The sequence below is a fragment of the Torulaspora globosa genome, chromosome 3, assembly GCF_014133895.1.
Source record: "Torulaspora globosa chromosome 3, complete sequence".
In the NCBI taxonomy this organism is placed as follows: domain Eukaryota; kingdom Fungi; phylum Ascomycota; class Saccharomycetes; order Saccharomycetales; family Saccharomycetaceae; genus Torulaspora; species Torulaspora globosa.
The window spans coordinates 1,006,795-1,024,872 of NC_050729.1; the positions used below are offsets into that span (position 1 = coordinate 1,006,795).

Below are 18,078 nucleotides of genomic sequence, written 5' to 3' on the forward strand. Positions count from 1 at the left end.
AAGGTGTAAAGTTCAACATTTCACCTCATCTCAACTTTACTTGGCTCGATCAAAGCAAGAACTTACGGTACACTTCTCTGGCAAAATTTACTTAGTTTCGGTTTGACAGCAACCCAGGATCGATCATGGCTAAGAAGGGAAAGGTGAGCTCGAAGAAAGCGCCGTCCCCAGACGGGGGCAACAAGAAGGGGAAAGGTAAAAGCCCACCTGAAGAGCCATCCGAAAAAGACCAGAGAAAGGCCAAACAACAAGCAAATAGAGCGAAGGTAGCCTCATCGGCCAGTTGGACCGGTAAATTACCCCATACTTTACTGCACGAGTTTTGTCAGAAGAGAAAATGGAATAAAGTCGAATATGATATGAAGAAAATTGGTGACAAAGGTTTGGTGGCAATAAGTGTAATTTCATACACAGATCCAAAATCGAAAGAAACGCTAACCATAAAATTGAGTGATCCTACGTACGATAAAAGGAGTGGGGAAGGCTTGTTGACACCACAGGAAACACCGATGGAGGCTAGACATTACGCAGCTACTGTGGCTTTGTGTCGTCTCGCTTATAACACTAATATGCATATGATGCTTCCACCAAATCACAAGAAACTATGGCATGAGCTGAGCGATTACCGTGCATCGATTGCCAAAGTGAATGCTTATCGCTGCGAAAGATTGTTCAATTCAGATCCGTTCAAAACACTTGTGGATGATCGTAAATTGATGCAACAAAGGGAAAAGGAGTTAGAGAGTAAGAACAAGCAGGCAGAAAAGGAGCAGAAACCATCAATGATCATATCCCTATCGAAGAATGATCGAAGAACTAATCAATCTGCTATGACACTAGAGAAAAAGCTGACCAAGCGACGGACGCCGGTAGGATTCTCTACCACAGCATGGGAGAACGCTGTGTTTGTGGACTTAGATGAGTCAGTCCGCCAAATGCTGGAAACTATGCTTAAAACCAATCTTGATTGGATGAGCCGGCGAGCTGATCTGCAGACGGCTTCGCAATATGAGCGCAAAGCCCTTAGAGGTAGGCTGCTGTCTCTGAACTTCAGAGAGCCTCATGTTGAGGAAGCCATGGCGTATAAAGATCCGTTGTCTTTTTTGTTATTCAATCTACCGGAGGACGATTTACCATCGTTCTTCCACAAGAGGAAAGAAGACTCAATGAACAAGGTGGAGATTACAGCCTTACCCCTAGCGGTAAGAAATAAAGTAGACCGATTGGTAGAAAGTGGAGTTTCGAAAGATGAAGCTCTTTTCGCATTGGAAAGCTCAGATATGAGTGAAAATGAAGCGGCAGGGAGACTGACCGAGATGCTATATCCCAGAATAGACTATAATTCCACTCAGTTTATATCCGAGGCCGAATCTATTGAAGTTTGGAATCAGGAATTAGAGAGCTTAAGATGCATTTATGAAGATTCGATTAACATCATCGAAGCAGATTCATGTTATACCATTGAAATTTTCAAAGAGCTTAGATTAAAACTTAAAGTGTACAGGACGAGACAATACCCAAGAAGCTTACCTGGTATTATAGTCTCCACTTTCGAAAAGGGCTACAAGCTGCCTAACTACATCAAGCAGCAGATCTTATGCAAACTTCTGGAGAGCATTTATGAATCCAATTTACTTGGAGATATGCTAGTATATCACGTTTATGAATGGCTGCAGGACAATATGAAACGAATAATTGAGAACCCTGGTCCACTACTTTCAGAGAAAGCACTGCATAGATCACTAGTTAACAAGAGCAATAATTCAGTGATTGATACCAAAGCTCAAAGGAAAGGACAATCAAGAGCGAGAGAGACGAAGACGCTCAGTGACCAGGCACTAGGTGAACTTAAAGAGCGACATATGAAGCGACTCGAAGAAAAGGCCTATCAACAAATGCTAAAGCATAGAGCGAAGCTACCAGCTTGGCATAAGAAAGAGCTTATCGTGGAGCTTGTTCAGCAGAATAACGTAACACTTATAACCGGTGAGACAGGATCAGGGAAATCTACACAAGTAGTGCAATTCCTTCTAGACAGTATGATCCTTGGTCCCCAAATATCAGCAGCTCAAAGAATAATTTGCTCTCAACCACGAAGGATCTCAGCGATCGGGCTGGCGGAGCGTGTCGCGGACGAACGTTGTGTTGATTGCGGTGAAGAAGTTGGGTATATCATAAGGGGTGTCAATAAGACTAAAAAGACCACCAGAATAGAGTTCATGACGACCGGTGTGCTTGTACGAATACTTCAAAGTGATAAATCGGTTCTTGAGAACGCCATAGTAGTAATTGACGAAGTTCACGAGAGGTCCATCGACACTGATTTGATTGTCATTCTTTTGAAGAATTTGATCGGAAAAATTCCCGGCTTAAAAGTTGTCTTAATGAGTGCGACTGTCGATGTTGAAGTCTTCAAACAATATTTCCTCAATTTAGCCACTTGTCACATAGAAGGCCGCACCTTCCCAATAAAAGACTATTTCCTTGAGGATGTTCTAGATGCTTTGGATTTTACTATTAGAAGAGATAAATCTTATTCCTACTCCGATGATGAAGATATTCAGGAAGAATTCTTCAGACCTAGCGCTGATTGCAAGTTCTTCAATTCTGGGCAAATCAATTATGACCTGGTTTGTCAAGTTGTATTTCACGCTGATAAACAGTTGCGAGCGTTAGGAAACGATGGTTCCATCATAGTTTTCTTACCTGGTGTTGCTGAAATCAATCAATGCTGCTCAATGATAATCTCAAATGATGTCGACGAGAGTTTTGTTGTGCTTCCATTACACTCGGCTCTGACCCCTGATGAACAAAGAAGAGTATTCAGGCGCTACCCTCTCAAAAGGAAGATAGTTGTATCCACTAACATTGCCGAGACTTCTATCACAATTGATGATTGCGTTGCCACAATAGATACCGGCCGGGCGAAAACGATGGTTTACGATCCCAGAGATAACACCACACGCTTGATTGAATCATTCATTTCGAAAGCGGAGGTCAAACAAAGACGAGGTCGTGCAGGTAGAGTGCGGGAAGGTATTTCCTACAAACTGTTCTCGAAAAGACTGTACGAGGAGAATATGGTGCCCATGCCGAAACCCGAAATCAGCAGAATTTCGTTAGAGTCGCTTTTCATCTCTGTCAAGGCAATGGGCATCAAGGATGTCAAAAACTTTTTAAGCACAGGCCTAGAACCGCCACCAGCGGAGTCGATAGATAAGGCGGCTAAAATTTTGACAACCGTAGGACTTTTGGATGATTTTGACGGGTCTTTAACTGAACTGGGAAAATTCATCAGTCTCATGCCAACAATGGATAGTAAGCATGGCAAGTTACTGCTTTACAGTATAATATTCGGGGTTGCAGAAGCTGGGATTTTGCTAACGTCCATGTTAAGCACTGGTTCTATGCCCTTCATCGGTGGACTGGAAAATAGAGATAAAATCAGAAGCTTATTGAAGAGAAATGAGAGTAATGGTGATCTCATAGCAGTTTGCGAGATTCTAAAACAGTACTTAGAGATCAGGGATCACCATAGAAAGACTAAATTCATGAAGGATAACTATCTTTCGTATAATAAGGTCAAAGAGATTCTGTCGGCACAGGCCCAATACCTTTCTATATTGAAAGATATTGGCTTTCTGCCACTAAAAAAGGATGACGCTCAGTATGCTTATTTGAATAGGAACGATGGCAACTTAGACGTTTTGAAAGCTGTAATAGCAGGTGCCTTTTACCCACATGTCGCCAGAGTTCAATTGCCTGATGCGAAATTTCTAGCCACCAGCTCAGGAGCAATCGAGAAGGATCCAGAGTTGAAGGCAATCAAACTATGGATAAGAAATGAGAAATATATTGACTACTTGCAAGATCCGCACGAATCACCGCAGGAAAAGCCGCTTCCATCGACAAGAGCATTCTTACACCCTTCTTCAATCCTCTTCGAAGGCACCGAAGCCAGCAGCGAAGAGATACGGACTTTGATTGAAGGTGAGGAGCCATTTGCAAGGCAAGGAAAAATTAATGCTCTCGTGCAGAGCCCTTTCATCGCCTTCAATACAGCTCAAGTTACCTCTAAGCTCTTCCTCCGTGATGTTACTCCAACGTCGGCCCTTTCGCTACTGCTGATGGGTGGACCGTTAAATTACGAAATCAATGAACGCGTGCACTCCCCTGGTATTGTAGTGGATAGCTGGCTACCAATCAGGACCTGGTGCAAAAACGCTGTTCTCATCAAAGAGTTGAGACTATTGTTAGATCAAGCGATCAGAGACAAGCTACAGCACCCTAGGTACGCTACCGGATTACCGGATAATGAACAGAGCAGAGCTGATAAGGTCCTGGAAACGGTTGAGTACATTTTCACCATCTCATGAGATCGCAGAAGGGCGCTCGCCATCGAATAAGTCCTTCGCTCTGGTTCGCGCTAAAGCAAACGCTTAGCAAGAGTCGGCTGATTTAGGCGAGATTTGCTACCATGCTGTATATAATATCCATGCATTAGCGTACCTCATATAGACAAAGATAGAGCCTAATCAATGCTTTCTCGTGGTCTTACGATGGCGATCTGAATGCCAGATTTGAACAAATACCCTTTGGGTTAGAAATCCGAACTTAATTTATCTACGCATTTTGTATGGAGGGTTGGCCGAGTGGTCTAAGGCGGCAGACTTAAGATCTGTTGGACGGTTGTCCGCGCGAGTTCGAACCTCGCATCCTTCAAGAATGTTCTTTTTTTTTTTTATCTTCTAGAATCCCTTATCTGGTATGTACGTCATAACAAAACGACAGATCGCGCCAATTAAGGCTTAAAGAAGTCAATGAACTCGATTATTCCGTATCATCCCGGACTGCTATGGCCCAGTATGGGTTTTCTTTGATCAAAAGCAGGTTGCATGATCAGACTTTTCCGAGGCATGATTGCACAAAACAATTTCAGATAAGCTACAATTGCCACAAACTTATGGAATTCAGCTTCGAAACTGCGCAACAGAGTTCCAAACTGATGAAGCTTTCCACTAGCGCATTCTTTATCATTATGCAGCGAAAATCGCTGCCTCGCTACTCGATGCCCGCTTGAAAACTTACGATACGATATCAGCAATAAGCTCTGGATAAAGATAAGATTTACGCAACGTTCACCTCCGAGATGCTTCATGTGAGAACTATCAATCCGCTGTTTTTTTCTTTTAACTTATCGCTGATTGTCAATGAAGTGACGAACTCCTAGACGATGACAGCGATACATAAAGGGCATTTAATCCTATGGTCTTGAGATCAGACAGCTAATGGCGGCAGCAAAACTGTGTCAATTAGTGAAATGCAGTCGTCGACTCACTCAAGTGAAATCTTTATCTCTAATGATCTGGTGAATGATAAAGAGGTAGAGGCCAATACCAAGCCTATTGCACGTCAAGGTGAAATCGAGAACGTTCTCAGTACAGTGCTGTCGCCATATGGCAAAGAAGTTGTGATTAAGGATGCGGATGTGGATGATGCAATGAAAATGGCCGGAGAGGCCAAAGGATTGAAGATCACTCCAGAGGAGGATAGAAAGTTGGTCTGGAAGATAGATCTTTGTATGTTTCCATTAATGTGTCTGTTGTATGCTGTGCAATTTATGGATAAGATTACGACGAGTTCTGCGGCGGTGATGGGTCTCAGAGAGGATTTGAAGATGCATGGCAATCAGTACTCGTGGGTCGGTTCTGCCTTCTACTTTGGATACCTGCTCTTTAACCTGGGACCTGGTCAGATAATTTTTCAAAAGACAAAAAGAATGGCTCTGCTTTTGGCTGTGTTTGTTGTTATCTGGGGAATGGTTCTGGCACTTCATGCGGCTCCCAGCGTGAACTATGCTTCTTTTATCTTTTTGAGAGTTCTGCTGGGGTGTGCAGAAAGTATTGTTACACCCTGCTTTACTATCATTACTTCTCAGTACTGGAAGAAGGAAGAGCAATTCACCAGGGTGTCGATCTGGTTCGGTATGAACGGTCTGGGATCTATTATTCTGAGCGCAATTGCCTATGGCCTATACATTAGGCAGGACAGCTACGCGATAAAAGCTTGGAGACTTTTGTTCATCATAACAGGCGTTATCACCATTTTTCTCGGGTTTCTGATTGCATTATGGATCCCTGATGACCCATCAAAGGCACGTTTCCTGTCCAAAAGAGAAAAGTTGATGGTCGTAGAAAGAATTAGAAGCAACCAGCAGGGTTTCGGTAATCACCGCATCAAAAAACACCAGATTGTTGAAGCTCTGAAGGACGTTAGGACATGGCTGTACTTTTTGTTTACAGTCTCCTCGAATATTCCAAATGGTGGTATTACAAATTTCATGGCCATCTTGCTTCACTCCGACTTCAAGTATTCCACAAAACAGACCTTTTTAATGAACATGCCAACTGGTGCGGTTGAATTCGTCGGTTGTCCATTATTCGGCATACTGGCTTTGATAGCCGCTAACAGAAGGATTCCAATCTGGAAATACAAGTTAACTTGGGCCATTTTTTCTGCAATTCTGGCATTGATCGCCAGCTGTATGTTGGGCTTCGCCAACGGCAACGGTAAAGCTAGACTTGCTGGTGCTTACTTATGGTATATATCGCCGGTCTCTTTTATCTGTGTGCTTTCCAACATCAGTGCCAACTCTTCAGGTTTCACCAAAAAATGGACTGTTTCATCGATAAACTTGGTCGCCTACTCCGCCGCCAACCTTGCAGGACCTCAGACTTTCATTGCAAGCCAGTACCCCGACTACCACGGTGCCAAGGTTGCCATGGTGGTTTGCTACTCCTGTATGATCGTTATACTCGCCGCTCTGTTCTTCATCAATTGGAGAGAAAATAGACGACGTGACAAGATTGCCGCTGAGAGAGGTGCAGACGGTGTTGCTGTTGACACCGAGTTTGCCGACTTAACAGATTTTGAGAACCCAAACTTTAGATACACTCTTTGATTTTTTGTACACTCCGTTAATATATATCAAACTTTAGAAATTAATCACACGTCGTATTGAAGAGTCAAGCTCTTGGCTACTTCTGTCGTTTCGATGGCGTTTTTAAACTCTTCGAAACTCAGATGGCCGTCCCCGTCACTGTCATTCTCAACTATCGTCCTATCCACAATCTGCTGCAATTGCTCATCATCCAAATTATTGCCAACCATGATTTTAAGCACTATGAACAATTCTCCGTTCGATATGTAGCCGTCCTTATCAATGTCGTAGATCTTGAAGGCAAACTTCAGCTTTTCGTCCTTACTACCCCTACCACTGAAAATCGAAAGACCAGATATAAACTCTTGGAAATCAACGCTTCCATCGTTATCGGCATCAAAGACTTCCATTATTCGGCCTGCCAGAGGATTCGACGACACTCCGGGAATTGCCATAAATTCATTTTTATCTATGGAGCCCGAGCTATCCCTATCCAGTTTCATAAACCGCTTCCTTAGTCTTTCGATCTCATCTCTTTCGACTGTTCCAACAGGCTTTAGTTAGCATTCAAACTGTACAAGGCAAATTTCATAAAACTTCACTTTAAAAACTTACAATTGGTATCCTCTAGGAGGTTATCGATCACCTTGGAAGATGCAACACCCATGGTAGCTCAACGACTGCGATAAGTCTGGTATCTTCAAGAAGTATCTCCATTTCAAGAGCACCTACAAGCTTTCTCCAGGTGAAATAAGCTTCGCTTTACGTGCAAAGTGTCAGTAAATAAATATTATATATATACTGATTAAATTCAGTTGGCATTCCTAGTTATTCTATCAAACTGGTAGCTGGATGCCACTCCTGATATGCCCTCCTCAACTGTCGCACCGTCTTCTTCGTAGTGCGACTGCGAGGCGAAATCGCTGCCGAGACCCTGCCATTGGCGATTTTGCATCTGAGCAGCGGCCGTTGAAACTGTGCCCTTGATCAGGACCCCTCCCGAAACGCTCTGGATGAGTGAAGTGGAGGTTTCCTCTTCCGAGTCTCCGATTTCCAGGTGTCGTATCTGTCGGAGAGGTCTCGCTGTGCTGACGTACTTACCTGTCACCGCGTCGAATTCCGGCTGATCGGGGTCCTCAGCAGATCCAGAACTGGACTGTTCATCTTGGACGTCTTCCTCGATGGCTGCAAGCACCTCGCTGAAACCTACCATCCATTGACCTGTCCAGGTAACGTCTTCCTGTAGCGCCATGGTTAACTCATAGGGTGTGATTATCGGCTTGTAAAATTCGTTGTATTGATCTAGAATAATACCACTTTGGCCGCAGCCCAGAATACACCATACCTCTATCGGCTCAAAGTTGGCCAATTTAGCGACGTTCGGTTTACCTACCACAAACAGGTAGTGTTTCTTACCCTTGGAATGTATGAGCCTGATTAAGGTGTTGATCATCTCCTTTGTATTTTTTAGTGACAAGGTGTTGACCAGAATACCGATGCAGCCGGCGGTCCTAGCAATATGCATGTTTCTGTAGCGCTTCATCAACGAGGGGAAAGGTCCTTCGTTGATAGAGCCGGAGCTTGGATCATAAAGCGCAATGCTGTTGAATTGAGTCGTCAGAAAAAGTAGATGTGGATCCTGCGGAATTGTGATGTGGAACAGAGCATAGTCGTCTCTCAAGACCTTATTCGTTGCGTCAAGCGGTTCTATCTCGTTATTATTCGTGACGAGCACTCGGTTACCTAATCTGCCTACCTCTTTGTAGCTTCGAGTGCGCAAACTGCTCTGATGCAGGATAACTGCGTTGTTCCCAGCCAAGGAGTCGTCGATAATGGCGTAAAGGATGTTTTGGAATCCGTCTTTCTCCAATGCATCGCATAGTGGCGCCAGACCGTAGCTGTATGGCGCATCCGCCATCAGACAGATCTTGGCCTCTTTATCCTTGTGAACATCTTTAAATTTGCTGATTATTTGCGGCAAATCCAGGTAAGGTTTCCCAAATGCATATAGCACTGGAAGAGACTGCACTGCATTGAGACAGGCGTCACCGAAATGAATCACTAAATCGCCCTTTACATGCTCGGATGCCACTTCATCGACGCAACAAGCACTATATGCTGTGTCAGCAAGTGTCCAAATCTTTCTTTTGACCCCAGAACAGCTCAAATCCAATTTCTCCTGCAGCGATTGAACTATCAAACTCGAATCTTGCACCAAGGAATCGGGAAATTGCAACGTAATATGGCGAAACTGCTCATTCTTCAACAAATATTCCGCTATCTCCTCCACAGCATAGTATTGGTTCAGACTCGACACCAAAGACTCCTCACCTATCTGAGATTGTGGGCCCAAATATGAAACTCTGTCTTTCAAGTCCGAATCGTATCTATATAGAGAGAAAGTCTCCTCGGTTTGAGCAGTTGACAATGCTGGCGCCACAGCTCCAGTATTAAGGCCGCTATCTGGCATTGAATCGACTTGAAGGTTAGTTTTCGAGGTTTGGCTTGTTCTAAAGTCGATGAGCTCTTGAAATTTTTTATTCGATATGCGATGAGCTTACTGAGAAGACTACATTATATCAGATATCCTCCAGAGAGCACTCAATATCCTGCCAATTCCGCCGCCATGATTAGTGAGATTAATCTGGGGATACCATGCGATATGCATGTCCATCTACGAGAGGGTCAGATGTGTGAGTTAGTGACACCGACAGTGCGAGATGGAGGCATATCTGTTGCGTATGTGATGCCGAATTTGCAGCCTCCAATCACCACAATCGATCGAGTGGTCGCTTACAAGAATGGGATTCAAGAATTGGCTCCAGATACAACATTTCTGATGAGCTTTTACTTGTCGAAGGATCTGACTCCTGAGCTGATCCACGAAGCAGCAAGACAAAAAGCGATACGAGGTGTTAAATGCTACCCAGCTGGTGTCACGACGAATTCAGCTGCAGGCGTCGATCCGAACGATTTTACAGCCTTCTACCCCGTTTTTAAGGCGATGGAAGAAGAGAATTTGGTTCTTAACATACACGGTGAGAAGCCATCAGTGAATGATGGTAAAGCAGGAGACGATATACATGTTTTGAACGCCGAGGAATCGTTTCTCCCAGCATTGAGAAGGTTACATGCGGATTTCCCCCATTTGAAGATTATCCTTGAACACTGCACCACTGAGGCCGCCGTTAAGACAGTTGAGGACATCAACAGGGATGTCGAAGACCCCAAAGATATTAGAGTAGCTGCCACAATCACTGCACACCATTTATATTTGACGATCGATGACTGGGCCGGGAATCCTATCAACTTCTGCAAGCCCGTGGCCAAGTTGCCGCGGGACAAGAGAGCTTTGGTCGGCGCTGCCGTATCCGGGAAGCCATACTTCTTTTTCGGCTCTGATTCAGCACCACATCCATTGGAGAGTAAGTCCAAGCATAAGGGCGTATGCGCCGGCGTCTTTTCCCAGTCGCTGGCTATCCCATACGTCGCCCAGATCTTCGAACAGCAAGGCGCCCTCGACAAGTTGAAGGATTTTGTCTCGACTTTCCCACTTCAGTTCTACGAGCTTTCCCAAAATGAGCTGAGATCCCAGGACGAGGTCATCATATACAGAAAGCCACAGCTGATCCCAGAAACTATCACTGACGGCAAAGGCCTGGAGGTGGCTCCCTTCAATGCCGGTGAAAAGGTAAACTGGTCCGTCAAGTGGCTAGCAAAATGATATCTATACAGACCTTCTTACATTCTCTAATCGTAAAACCTGAACAAGGCTCAAGCATCGTTCATTTCGACATCGTTGTCATCACTGACATTCAGTATCCTTGTCATCTTATCGTACAACTGTTGGTCCTTTTCGTTCAATTCATTCAAAGACAGATTGGCCGGGTTCTTATCCTGCAGCCAGAACAAGTACCGCTGGTTCGATGAGAACACTAATGCAAATATTCTGCCATTTTTACTCGACTTCACCGGAACCCACACCGTTTCGCCTGGAATCAGGATCAAGGAAATCGTACTCAGCTCCCTACCCACGGGCTTCTCCAGCGGCCGCCATTCAAAATCCCAAAATCCCATCTCATCATCATCTTCATTCGGCTTGATCACTATTTCACCTTGGCATGGCACCGGAGTGCACAGCTTTGAATCCTCATCGTAGTCGCAAACTCCGGCCCTGAACTTTACAACTTCAATGGCCATGCTGTAGACTGATAACGTAGTAGAATACCCGGTCCAACAAAGCTCCTTAAGCGACACTTAGAGAGCCTTTGCCACCATTCTTGAGCACTCTTAGCTTATAACTACAGCTTAGCAGTGAGTGAGGCCGGGTAACGTCCGCTTATACCCAGGCCCAGCGCTTAGGACAACCAAGAAGGTTAAACAACACTCTGCATTATCCGTTACGAGCTGTTCCTAGAAGCTCTGTCGAAGCTTGCAATGGGCGATTTTCCACCATCACAGGCGGTTGAACTGGTTACTGAGATTTCTGCGATCCTAAAGCGTCGCCACGAGACTATAGCGGTTTGTGAGGCCGCGTGTGGAGGCCTGCTTTCGAGCTACCTTGTGTCGGTGCCCGGAGCATCAGAATGGTTTTACGGGGGCACGCTGGTTTACAGTCTGAAATCGCGGCTGAAGCTAAGTGGTTGGGACTCGCATGATATTGATACTTATACGGGACCTTGCACCAATGTCGCGTTAAGGCTGGCACGGAACTTGCGACTTGAGTTGGGAGCCACTTACACGCTAAGCGAGACCGGATATGCCTCAACGCCTCAGGTCTCGATGGCGAATGACCCAGATGCCAAGAGCAAGACGGGAACTGTGTATTTTGGAATATCGGGACCGGAAAGAGATCTGTCAAAAGTGTACAATACTGGGAGCACAGATAGATGCGAAAACATGCAAACTTTTGCCATCGAAGGACTTAAATTTCTTCGTCAAGAGTTGCAGAGATGTGAGCAGACAAACGAGCAACCTAATGGCAAGAAGCAGAAGCATCGTTGAATGCTAACCTGTCGTATCATCAGTATGATGTCGTACTGCAAGCCAACGTTAGAAGTGACTGAAATTTGAGAATGTTCAATCAAAGGATACGTCGTTTGATTGAGCGTCTGAGAAGGCCTTTTAGAAGCCTGCCGGAAGCCACTATAATTTGGGTGTTCTTCGAACTAGCCGTTCACGGGGGACAGAGCGTCTGTGGGACATAGAAAGAGCCTTGGTATTGGATCAATTCCTCAAGGGAGATTAGTCAAGATTGGAATGGCGGACCGGTTGAAGGGTTGGAAACCTACCAATCGCATAATCCGCGGTGTTGTGGTCAAGCCGTATCTGCCTTTGAGAAAGCATCCCGAGCTGAAAGACCAGCACACGCATATACTCAACCTTTACGCTGGAGACGAAGTTTTTGTTTTCGAAGAATCGAAGGACGGCAAATGGCTCAGATGCTATCTTCGCTGGATCCCGTTACCTGAATCACATATTTCTGGAACACTAGCGATCGATGATCAGCTGCTGCATCTTAGGAACAAGCTGGTAGTCGTACCGAGAAAGTTTGTGTGTCTGAATTTGGAGCGTATTATGGTCGAGATGCCCTTTCTAAGGATGCCCAACGCTTCCGACTTGGCCCCAGAGGCCAGCGACGTTTGTAAAACACCATCGGTGTTCGAAGTACTGGCGTCTGAAGATGGATCTATGTCTGACACTGCGCGGGCACCCAAAAAGCCCTTAAAACCTTCTTTCCCATATTTTAGATATCAGGATAGACCACTAGCCGACGAACTCTCAGCAATGTTGGTGCTGTTGTCGTCATGGATCTATGGCGTCTATTCTTCGGGAGATTTCAATCTCTTCGAACAGCTAGTCGTTTGCTTTTATGATTTGAAAGCTATCCGAATGAAGCTACACTTCAAGTTATACACATCTCCTGAAGTAGTCAAGATATCGCGGGCTGCAAGCGCTCTGTTGGCCAATATCTCCAAACTTATCTCTTCCAAAGATAAGTCCGGTCTCGGCTTCCTTGCATCGAATTCGATGAGTTCAGATCCAACTGGGGTGGAGGGGATTTTTGCCCGGGATATTAACACTGGACAACTTCTATCCTACGAGGGCAACTCTTTGCAAGGACTGGTCTCGAATACAATGCTTCATGGTCTTTCCAAGAATTTTCCAGTTTCCAACTACGGCTCTTTGCAAACGGACTGCTCTACCGATAATATTTTTGAAGCAACGGAATCGCATATACTGGTCGATGTTAATGATGTCAAGAGCGACGCAAGTGTAGGAGATCCCATGCTACAAAATCTAAGTGCTTCGATGTATCTTTGTTCGAGACGAGGTGTTTTAACGGAGCCTTTCACCGTGAATATGGATTCCGACCAAATAACGTCCCTGAACAGTATCTCCGCGGCCCTATTCAGAAACATTCCAGCCTCTCGAATTGAAAGAGGCAATATTTATTTAGCAGTTGTGTTGACTGAGAAGATTCCCTTCGTGGTTGACAACAAATCCGCTGAACAGCGGTCGAATGGATCATCACCATTCATACTTTTGGATGCTAAGAACGATGAGAAAATCAGCTTTATAAGGCGTGGGGTAGCTGCGGGAGCTGTGGACATTACTAAGGTGTTTGCTAAGTATAATGAATCTAACGCCGATCTTTCAGAAGCATTCAAGATAAAGATTAATTTATTCGGATCTTTTATGAGCAGAGAGGAAAGCACACAGGGTAAGGTGGAGACTGACTCACGGCAGCATGAAAGCAAAGGGTGGGGTGACCTAATCGATAGGATTTTGCTTAACTCACATAAGGGAATCGCGGTAAACCCAAGAACGACCACACTGATGGTTACTGTCAAGGAAATAAAATCTCGCACTATCAACAAAGCGGCGGAAGCAGCTATTGGTGCAATTAGGTCTGTACCGACGCATTTCTATGATATTTTGTCCGAGAGCTCAGAGAGGATCTACCTATCCTTGGGTAAAGTAATGCTATCCAGTAATTTACAAACAAACATACAAGCCATAACGATACAGGTTACTTCCGATCGCGGGCAAATCAAATTTAACAGGATAGCAGATGAAGATTTACAGAAGAGCTGGGAGTTTGTAACAGTTCGGCCAGGCGAGTCAATTGGTGAAATAATCAGAATAAATGGTTTAAAGTACATGAGGAAAGATGAGTTCATAACCCTATCTGCATTCCTGAACGGATTGCTGATGGCAAGGACCACTGTTCATATCAGAAAAGGGAATGTGTTTCTGTCTTACAAGAAGTTTACAACGTTTCAGCTTTTGAATGCCATAGGAGAACCATTGTTGGATTTGGAACTGTCGACTCAATATGTGGGTAAAAAATATAATGTGGATGTCGCCATTGAACGATTTAAATCCATTTCTTCCGCTATTTTTGATGGGGGAACAGACCCTAATGCCTGCTTTATGGATATATTGTCGAGTATGTCCAAAGTGAACTCAGATGAACTGCAGAAACATTTCCGAGATCTTTTTTGGACTTATCTGAGGTGTATGGGAAAGATCGAGTTAGAAGGTGCCAATGAATTCACGGATGAAGTGCGACGCCAGTTATTTGTTTCTTTTGTGGATTTCATTGATAAAGTCATTGTACGGAGCGATCAGCAGAGACGATCATTCAAGGTTCTTTACGAGGATTATCTGGGCAGTCATGAGGAGCTACCAAACGTAGGCCCGGTCATTCTGCAACATATGGCGGCAGTCATTCGGAGCAGCAATCGAGAATGGAATGTGATTGGCAGCGCAGTTTGTAGAACAAGCCTCTACTTGTTAATGGTCTCCCTGATGTCTTCCAAAGTGTCTGCCGGAGATTGGAAACTGTCTTTTCAGTCCTTTTTTAGCGAGATCTGTCAATTTGTCGCTACATCTTCTGAATTAGTTGCAAATGATCAGACAGCCATCCTGCAGACATACGATGCTTGGCTGGATATTATGAGCAAAGCATACGAGCCAGAAATGTTAGTACAATTTTCGTTGGGGCTATTGCAAAGCTGCCGAAGTAAAGAAGGAAGTATGGAGTTATCCACAAAAGAGCTTTGCGCAATGGAAGCCAAGTACCTGGGAACAAAACTTTCGCTACTTCGTCGCATTATACTGCACAGAGATCTGTACCATTATCTTTTTGGAGACGACAAGAGCAAAACTGTTAGATTTGTTTTTCTATCTAAATCTATTGATTGGGCATTGCTCACATACACATACAACCATATGAATTTATCCGCAGCTCGATTAGCCAATGGAGTTCTGATATCGATTATAGAAAATGCAAGAGATAGAAAACTTTCCAGAAATCTTTTGCGATTGCTGCCCACATTATGCAAAGCGTTTCTGTTGACCAGAAGATATTGCAAGGATAATAACCTATTTGAACCGAAAATTACATTTACTCGATTATTCCCTTTTCGTATAGCCAACTCCATATTACCGATGGATTCTCTAATTCAATCTGAGGTTGTTGTTGAGGTGCTTTTGGAACTAGTTACAATCATTAGTGATTTAGCCAAACTAGGAGAGAAAACCTACGGTACGGACATATCATTCGTGACCATTTTCTCGGAGTGCAGTGGCGATATTGACTTCCGCACGGAATTTTGCGCAAGACAGATTTCAAATAACCACATCACCGCTCTTTATCACATCGTAAAAATCATAACCAAAGGAGAGTTCTTTCCAGCACAGAAATGGTTAGGTGTATCAGCCATGCTTGATAGAAGCATGACGACCTTATTATCCATGTGCAAAGACTACATGATACAAGAAAATCTGCCCCAAGACTATAGGAACATGAATATAAGGCTTTGGTCGGGCTACTTCAAGGCTATTTTCGCTCTCTCAAACAGAAAACGGGGGTTTTTAGTCAACTTAGGTATTATAGCAAGGAAGGGGGTTTTTCAAATCACAGGCAATTTAAAAGCACGATCATCCGAGCTGTTGGCTAGTACCTGGGAAGCAATAGCGAACCAAGTGTATGATCACGATAGCGAAGTAAACTTCGGAGTAGGAGCTGTGAGTCCCGCGCAACAACTGCTTCTTCGTGACAACTCTGCTTTGCTTCAAGAGCTCTTTCTCTTTTCTATGCATAGGCATCTTGATGCCGTTAAAGTTAGTACCAGGATACTATGGTGCTGCGCAGTTACAATGTGGAAAGAAGAACACAGTATGCAGTCATGGCTGGATATCGGTATTCCACAGCTTTATGATGCATATCAGTCAGGACGCCTATATATCACCGATAATGATCTACAGCGCTTCAAACTATGTGCTTTGTACACCGTGCATACCCCACCTTCAGTATACGGCCCGATGGTGTCAACTATGGAGAATATTTTCGCCTTTTTGCATACTGCTTGTGAAGCCTTTAAGATCTCAAACGAGGAGGAGTTCGACAACGACAAGACTGCCGTGCACTTGGAAATGTCCACTTACCTTTTGAAAGCAAATCGGCCGGAGTTATTCCATCAAATGATCTACGATCTTTACATCCACTTTCTGCGGAGAAGAGATAACGTTCAGGCGGGTCTTTGTTTGGAATTACTAGCAAACACTTATGAATGGAATATGGACGACTTCTTACCATCGCTCAGCTCCCCTCCTTTACCTGAGCAATGTTCATTTGCAAGGAAAGAATACCTGTACAAAGAAGCTGCCAAACAATTTTCCACAGGATTGAAATTTGAAAGGGCCTTATGTATATACAGGGATTTGATTGAGGTTTATGACCTTATTAACTATGACTTGGCCGGACTTGCCTATGCTTACGGAGAGATGGCGAACATTTATAACGAATTGCAAACGGTCGATAGATTGATCCCCACGTATTTCAAGGTTTCATTCAGTGGACTGGGATTTCCCACCTCAATCAGAAATAAGTCATTCATCTTTGAGGGCCTGCCATTTGAGCACATAACATCTATTCATGAAAGATTACTGCGACTGTATCATGGAACGACAATCGTCAGGTCACAGCGCGAGATGGACGAACACTTCGCGAACCCACCCATGGGTAAATACATTCATGTCGTTGGTGTCGAGCCGCAGTTCGATCTTTCGGATCATTACAAAAAGAGTGTCGACAGTAAACACTTTTTGAACAGTAAAGTTTGGATATACATCAAGAATAGGGAATTAAGAACCTTTAGCAATTCGGTGAAATTACCAGGCTCTACTAGTGTGACCGATCTTTGGGTAGAGGAAGTCACGTACACTACCGCCTCGACTTTCCCTACATTAATGAATAGATCCGAAGTCGTTGAGGTGGTAACGCGTCGACTGTCACCATTCCAAACGGCAATAAGATCACTACGCGTGAAGATCCAAGAATTCAATGGTTTAGAGAACATGTGCTGGAAAGTAATTAAAGGAAGAGATAATTCACCGGACGCCTTTAATGAACTGTCCAGAAATTTGGCCGGCACTATTGATTCTCCTGTAAACGGAGGCTTTGCAAAATACCGAGCTTTCTCTACCCAAGATCTGCAGCCGCCTATCAGTAAGGACGATGTGGAGAGTCTGCAAGTCGCCTTTTCTGATCTTGCCATTGTCCTCGCAAGATGTCTGATATTACACCAAGAACTTCTACCTTCCAAGGATTTGGAACAATCTCACAACATGTTAATCGATTTGTTCAAGAAAAACTTTGAGCCGGAAATCAGCAAGAATAAGATCAACCTCCACAGGATCACCGCTTCAAGCATAAAGAAACCCGCTTCATCACAGCGGAGCTCCTCACTCTACCTGACGAGGGCCCAGATGATCCAGAACCTGCTTGACAGCGTCTGCAAGTCTGAAGGGAGCCAAACGGAGTCGATTTCCAAAGAAATAACCCGTTCCAACACGGCTACAGACTTTACTTTCGCTTCTACGAACCGCAATGACAGTGGATTGCTGCGGACAGACAGTGCTATAAGCAGCTTGACGTATACTACTGACACCACCGAACCCGCTACTTTCAGAGCGCCCGTAAAGTGGAGTCTCATTGGTCTCGATAACAAGGACAACTTGTAATATTTCACTAAATAGCATTATCAATCGGTATTATTGTCACTATATACGTCGGCATTACCTGGAAGGCTCCCATACTCCATTAAGCTAAACACTTGATAGAGTCC

At 44.3% G+C, this 18,078-nt stretch overlaps 8 protein-coding genes and 1 non-coding gene across 9 annotated transcripts; 6 read left to right on the plus strand and 3 right to left on the minus strand.

Annotated features, from left to right (window-relative positions):
• Positions 1 to 125: 125 nt before the first annotated feature.
• On the plus strand, positions 126 to 4,376 carry HG536_0C05500 (RNA helicase; the record flags this gene model as incomplete). The annotated part of the gene is made up of 1 exon (XM_037283160.1): positions 126 to 4,376. One exon carries the CDS (start codon positions 126 to 128, stop codon positions 4,374 to 4,376), a length of 4,251 nt encoding a protein of 1,416 aa, XP_037139056.1.
• A 262-nt stretch (positions 4,377 to 4,638) lies between these two features.
• On the plus strand, positions 4,639 to 4,722 carry HG536_0Ctrna9L. Its single transcript has one exon. It is a non-coding gene; the product is annotated as a tRNA-Leu (tRNA).
• A 598-nt stretch (positions 4,723 to 5,320) lies between these two features.
• DAL5 (allantoate permease) lies at positions 5,321 to 6,961 on the plus strand (the record flags this gene model as incomplete). Its single annotated transcript, XM_037283161.1, has 1 exon — positions 5,321 to 6,961. One exon carries the CDS (start codon positions 5,321 to 5,323, stop codon positions 6,959 to 6,961), a length of 1,641 nt encoding a protein of 546 aa, XP_037139057.1.
• A 44-nt stretch (positions 6,962 to 7,005) lies between these two features.
• On the minus strand, positions 7,006 to 7,443 carry CNB1 (calcineurin regulatory subunit B; the record flags this gene model as incomplete). Its single annotated transcript, XM_037283162.1, has 1 exon — positions 7,006 to 7,443. The coding sequence occupies one exon, from the start codon at positions 7,441 to 7,443 to the stop codon at positions 7,006 to 7,008; it is 438 nt and encodes a 145-aa protein (XP_037139058.1).
• A 308-nt stretch (positions 7,444 to 7,751) lies between these two features.
• Positions 7,752 to 9,410, minus strand: DPH2 (2-(3-amino-3-carboxypropyl)histidine synthase; the record flags this gene model as incomplete). The annotated part of the gene is made up of 1 exon (XM_037283163.1): positions 7,752 to 9,410. One exon carries the CDS (start codon positions 9,408 to 9,410, stop codon positions 7,752 to 7,754), a length of 1,659 nt encoding a protein of 552 aa, XP_037139059.1.
• An 81-nt stretch (positions 9,411 to 9,491) lies between these two features.
• On the plus strand, positions 9,492 to 10,664 carry URA4 (dihydroorotase; the record flags this gene model as incomplete). The annotated part of the gene is made up of 1 exon (XM_037283164.1): positions 9,492 to 10,664. One exon carries the CDS (start codon positions 9,492 to 9,494, stop codon positions 10,662 to 10,664), a length of 1,173 nt encoding a protein of 390 aa, XP_037139060.1.
• Positions 10,665 to 10,714: 50 nt separating this feature from the next.
• On the minus strand, positions 10,715 to 11,140 carry RPN13 (proteasome regulatory particle lid subunit RPN13; the record flags this gene model as incomplete). The annotated part of the gene is made up of 1 exon (XM_037283165.1): positions 10,715 to 11,140. One exon carries the CDS (start codon positions 11,138 to 11,140, stop codon positions 10,715 to 10,717), a length of 426 nt encoding a protein of 141 aa, XP_037139061.1.
• Positions 11,141 to 11,377: 237 nt separating this feature from the next.
• HG536_0C05560 (CinA family protein) lies at positions 11,378 to 11,944 on the plus strand (the record flags this gene model as incomplete). The annotated part of the gene is made up of 1 exon (XM_037283166.1): positions 11,378 to 11,944. One exon carries the CDS (start codon positions 11,378 to 11,380, stop codon positions 11,942 to 11,944), a length of 567 nt encoding a protein of 188 aa, XP_037139062.1.
• Positions 11,945 to 12,199: 255 nt separating this feature from the next.
• On the plus strand, positions 12,200 to 17,974 carry DCK1 (guanine nucleotide exchange factor DCK1; the record flags this gene model as incomplete). Its single annotated transcript, XM_037283167.1, has 1 exon — positions 12,200 to 17,974. The coding sequence occupies one exon, from the start codon at positions 12,200 to 12,202 to the stop codon at positions 17,972 to 17,974; it is 5,775 nt and encodes a 1,924-aa protein (XP_037139063.1).
• Between the last annotated feature and the right edge of the window lie 104 nt (positions 17,975 to 18,078).